Here is a 6,000-nt window from a genome sequence, read left to right on the forward strand (position 1 = left end):
TCCAATATAACAAAATACGGTTAAAAAAAATAAGGAAAAGAATGAGGGTACATGGAAATATATACTTACCGATGTTCCATATCTAGGTTATGAATAAATGGAGATTTGTTTTCTTCTTTAGAAGAACGGAAATGAAATAACTTAGACAGTCGTAATGATAAAAGAAGTCATTGTCAAATTTAAGAATAAAAAACCACGACTATGTTGTTAATACTGTATCAGAAAGCGCTTAGAAATTATTTGATCTTTTTTCACCAAGTCCGAACATTTAATCACGTTGGTCCAGTTCTCGTACGCAATCTGAAACTTGAAATAAATCTTTGTACATGTTTACTAACAAATTGTTGTGCGTGTTTTTTGCTTTTGCACATTCATATAAAATACAGTTTCGTCAAGACTTTGACTGGTAAGACCATCACTTTGGAAGTTGAATCTTCTGACACTATTGACAATGTCAAGTCCAAGATTCAAGATAAGGAAGGTATTCCACCTGACCAACAAAGATTAATCTTTGCTGGTAAGCAATTAGAAGATGGTAGAACCTTATCCGACTACAACATTCAAAAGGAATCAACTTTACATTTGGTCTTAAGATTGAGAGGTGGTATCATTGAACCATCTTTGAAGGTTTTAGCTTCTAAGTACAACTGTGACAAATCCGTTTGTCGTAAGTGTTACGCTAGATTGCCACCAAGAGCTACCAACTGTAGAAAGAGAAAGTGTGGTCACACTAACCAATTGCGTCCAAAGAAGAAGTTAAAATAGTCGCTTTTTATCAAGAATACTATCACTATATATCAATCGTATATTGTTTATAAGTTTCTTTTATTTCATTAACAGTATCTAAAATATGTTCAACGATTTTTTCATAAAAATAAAAATTAAAGGAATGGATTACTATTACGAACTTCAGGAACTACAAAAACTATTCGATATATTCATGATATGCTTATTTTTAAATTAATGTCAAGTGTATAGATTTTTATGTAAAAAAATAAAATAAATAAAATTCTTATCATTCTGTTGGAGATTTCCAACCTGGACAGTACTCTTTTATTATTGTTCTCAACTTTGGTCTCTTGATAGGTTTAGATAAGAATCCATTCATACCAGATTCTAAACATTCCTTGATATTACTATCATCCGCAAATGCAGTTAATGCAACAATCGGATGATCATAATGTAAATCTTTACGAATCATCTTGGTGGATAACAATCCGTCGACTTTTGGCATTTGAACATCCATAAATATTATATTATATGAATCATTTTGTTCAGATAAGGTTTTCACTTTATCAAATGCCTCTTGACCATCACATGCAAGATCAATTTTATTCACACCCTCCAAATTTAACATTCGTTTAATAACTTCCTGATTGACATGATTATCTTCTGCAACCAAAATTTTAATGTTTTGAGCGGGATCTTCATCTTTGTTCGATTCAGATAAGACAGGAACATTTCTACTAGACGTTGCAGTACCTGTACTTTGTAAAAATGGTCTATCTAAACTAACAGGATAATCACCGTGATTATGGGAATGGTTATGAGTATGTTCATGTTTATGCTTATGTTCTTTTTCATGAATATTATTATTATTAGTATTTTCCGAGGTATTAGTTCTATCTTCGCTATGATGAGTTGTACTGTTATTACTATTATTACTTTCCTCGCCATCACTACTGGAACTACCGGAACTACCAACGCTAGCTTGACTACCATTTTTAATCTCCTCTTCGTTCTCTGGGACATGATTTAAATCAGTAACAGTACCAAATGTGACGGTGGAAGCTCTTGATTTTTTGCTCCGTATACTTCTAGCCAATTTAAATTTGACTTTCCTATTCTTCCTACTTTCAGGATTAAATTCGTCTTCAAATGGATGTTCCATATCATCAAAGTTAATTTCTCTAGTTTGCTTCAATGGAACGGTAAATGTAAATGTACTTCCTACGCCGACCTCAGATTTCAATTTCATTGTACCATGCATCATATTGGCTAATTGGCGACAAATGGATAAACCTAACCCAGTCCCACCATATTGCCTTGATAATGTTTGATCACCTTGAACAAATGGTTGGAAAACAGATTCTTGTAATGTCTTATCGATACCAGGACCAGTATCTTCAACTGAAATTTGTATTACCCAAGTTTTTGGATCTTCTATTAATACACCTGCATCATTATTTTCATCGTCATCATATAATCCAGGAGATTTCTTAAATTGACTGTTAAAGATGGCATCATCATACGAACTTGTACTAGTTGATACCAGTGAAATATTATCACATACACTATCAGTTTGTTCATCTAGGTTTTCTGTGTCATCAGTGTTTTCATTTTCTGCATCTTTCGTTGCAATTTTTTCATCATCTAAATCATCAGCAGATTTCTCGTCTTCAAATGATGTTTCTGAATTGGTAGTATCTTTACCAGAAGTTGTCGAGGAGCTGTTATTATTCTCTGATTTTGGAGACGGTATAGATTCGTTTGTTTTTTCGATAGGATTGGAACAACCAAGAAGTTCCGTACCTTGTTTAACATAAACTTCTTTGAAGTTATTTTTAGCACTTAAGGCTTCATCATATTCACCAATTAATTTAACTTTTACGTTAACTTTCCCATCTACTGGAGTAAATTTCAATGCATTCGATACTAGATTCATTACTATTTGAATAATTCTATTTGAATCACCGTACAAGACCATTGTTCTAATAGTATTCGGGGTTAAAGTTATAGATAATTTAACTCGTTGATCCTTAGCCACTTTACCAAAGATAGATTTAATTTGTAAAGCCACATCTGTAATGCAAAAATCTCTTTTCTCCAAAGTAGTTCTTTTCAATACGTTCTTGGAAAATGTTAATAGTTCAGTCAAGATGTGTAACAATAGTTCACCTGATCTAAAGATTAATTTTAGACTACTCCTTATTTTAGAAATATCAGTCTCTTCCATGGAAATCGCAGTCATACCAAGGATACCATTCAATGGGGTTCTTAATTCATGAGAGATATTTGCAATAAATACCGTTTTCGCTTCATTTGCCCGTTCAGCTTCAATTTTAGCAGCTTCCAACTGTTTAGTTCTTGCTCTAACTCTATCTTCTAATAATGCATAATGTTGATCTAACGCATCTGTCATTGTATTAAAGGTATCTGTTAAATCAGATAATTCATCTGAAAATAATCGACGATAATCGGGCACTCGAGCTTCAATTAGATTTGCTGACGTAGTTAAATGTCCACTTTTTGTACTAAACTCAGTATGGTCACTAAATACACCTACTGAACTACTTCTTCTCAACTCAGGTGTACCTTGTCTTGGTGATAAATTGGAAACTGAATCAGATTGGAAATTATTACCATGTAGAGGGAGATTTAAATTATTATCGGGACTTATATTGTTGTTGTTATTGTTGTTGTTGTTAATGTCGTTATTGTGATTATGGCGGTTAATTGATAATCCCAACGGTGATGGTGACAATCGTTGTGGTGACATGTTTCGGATTGTATTATGTTGATAGGAATGAGTAGGATATATTTGTTTTTCACCAGTATATTGTTGTACTGATGATGCCGACGATCTATTTCTATAATGACTAGTATTTCTACTTGGAAGTTTCAAAGAATTGTTTCTACTGACACTTCTACTATCTGGATTAGTTGATTTTAAACCTCTACCTTCTGAAATCAATTCGGTTGCCTTTTGTAATCTAACAATTGGTTTTACAGCCCAATGAGCCAGGGGGAAAGTCATAATGAACACGAATACGCCAATTGCCACGACAGTCCCTGCGATAATTTTAGCCAATTTAGTTGATGGTGATAAAAAGACAGATTCAGCTTGCGAGACCACCGCTACCCAATTAACAAAACTAAAAGTACATGGAGAATACCCTATAGCGACATTTTTCGAATAGAAGAATTTTGTACTTTTCAACGAACCACCTTTACCTTCTCTCAAGGCAGAACTTAAAAATGAACCGTTAGTTAACCGATAAGTGGAATTGATAATATATGATGGGGCACCCATTGGTGCAAATACAAAACGATAAGCAGTCAATGCACTTACGTTATTATAAACAGCAGAAACGATTGCTACGTTTGATTTTTCTAAGGCTGTTGTATCATTGAAAACAGTTCTTAAGCCTTCGGCAGACATTACTACTGTCAAGTAACCATAAACTCTAGATTCAGCTAATATGACACTTGGATTTGCGAAAATGGGGAGTGACATTGACATTAAATATGTTGAACTATTCAATACGGGATCAGTTAAAATCCCCGTAGTTTCCAGGGATGAAGATAAGGGAATATTAGTGGATAAAGGTAAAAGTTTTGCTAAGATACTGTCAGGAATTTGATCACCAGTTCCATTGTTAGTTACATTTAGAACTGTTGTAAACGATGCATCATAAACTTTTGCAACTGAAAACAAATTACTTGAACTTAAGAATTTCTGTAGTATACTTGCTGAATCTGCCCAATTTTCATTTGATTTATTACCCGCTACATAGTTCGTTAATGCATATTGCAAAGTATCCCTTGATGATACATAATAACATTGATAATAAAGGTAATTTAAAGTTTGATCAATTTGAGATGATTTTAATTGAGCTGCAATGTATAATCTATCTGATCTTAGATTTTTATAATTTGCAGTAAAATACACCCCTGTAGTAATGGCTAGAATCATTAAAGATACACAAGCAACAATACTAACTAGAGCAGTTAGTTGAGCTCGAATACCTATCCTAAAAGGCGGTTTCAGTACAAATTTGTCAGGTATTTTCATGAAAGAGAATACAATAACGTAGAGTTATATTGGAATGGAAGCTTGAATATGAAAAAATAACGGTTAATAATGAATGGGGATATGATGGCAATGCTCGAGATTTCTATAGGTTTTCGGAAATGGTAATCACAGACTATACATTCTTGCGATTGTTTTATTTCTACAGATCTACGTACTAAATTTTGTATCATCGTGAAATTGAAGATCTGAAAGAGGGCGACGCGTCGCATATTTAAAAATATTATTATTATTAACAGATCTTTTTGAAAGTAATAAATAATCTATGAAGTCTCTTTAATTAAGGCAGCATATGATTTTTAACTTTCCAACTGGGTGTGGTAAAAAGAAGAATACCTATAATTAATTTCGTGTGATGGGCAGAATCTAGTCGTTTTGTGCTTTTTCGGTCCCTCTCTATAATTAACAACAATATTGATAAGAACAAACTGACGCCCGTAGCTCTACGTACTTACTTAGTCAGCACAGGTTTCTTGAGAAGTAGTTTACATCACGGACTGAACCAACTGTCTTGTAGAAACAAATTGGAAATAAAAGGCTCTTTTGGGTAGTTCTTTATGTGAATTAATATTTGTAACATGTATCAACCTATTGTATTGCAGAGCGAAGATATAGCTCGAGACAACGAATAATACAGGCTGGTGTTAGATCCCGTTTTCCTACGTAAAAAGATAGATATGTTTTATATGGTGATGACGATTGGTCAACACAATAAATATAGGTTGACTATTAAGTAGCCTACTCCATGCTTAATACAATAACAACAGCAAGAACCCTAATGATCATCAATTAACATTGCGAACAACAAACGATAATATCGAGGACAATGGTAGTAATGGTTCCCTGGTGGCTGAAGATATGAATCCTCTGTTTCTAGAAGTGGTTCATCTTCACATATTTCTTATCAATTCTTATATCAAGTATTTTTTGCTCAAATTATAGAAATGTCATGTGTTTTTGTTTATTTTTTATTTACATGAGGTTGTATGTAGCCACTAAATGTTAATAAAGGATAATTCAAAAATATTTTAATTAAAATTTTAAATTGTTATCAGTTTAACAAAGGGGATTTTAGAATTGGAAAAGGAGTAAATCTCAAACATTTAGAAAAAATAATATATACGAAAAGATGTAGAATATGAATATATAAAAAGTGTATATATATATATATATATATATATATTATA

At 32.7% G+C, this 6,000-nt stretch overlaps 2 protein-coding genes across 2 annotated transcripts; one reads left to right on the plus strand and one right to left on the minus strand.

The window, feature by feature from the left end:
* Positions 1-201: 201 nt before the first annotated feature.
* Positions 202-765, plus strand: RPL40A (ubiquitin-60S ribosomal protein eL40 RPL40A fusion protein; the record flags this gene model as incomplete). The annotated part of the gene is made up of 1 exon (XM_003670544.1): positions 202-765. The coding sequence occupies one exon, from the start codon at positions 202-204 to the stop codon at positions 763-765; it is 564 nt and encodes a 187-aa protein (XP_003670592.1).
* A 250-nt stretch (positions 766-1,015) lies between these two features.
* Positions 1,016-4,795, minus strand: SLN1 (histidine kinase; the record flags this gene model as incomplete). Its single annotated transcript, XM_003670545.1, has 1 exon — positions 1,016-4,795. One exon carries the CDS (start codon positions 4,793-4,795, stop codon positions 1,016-1,018), a length of 3,780 nt encoding a protein of 1,259 aa, XP_003670593.1.
* Positions 4,796-6,000: the final 1,205 nt, after the last annotated feature.

This window comes from Naumovozyma dairenensis, chromosome 6, assembly GCF_000227115.2.
Source record: "Naumovozyma dairenensis CBS 421 chromosome 6, complete genome".
Taxonomy (NCBI): Eukaryota; Fungi; Ascomycota; class Saccharomycetes; order Saccharomycetales; family Saccharomycetaceae; genus Naumovozyma; species Naumovozyma dairenensis.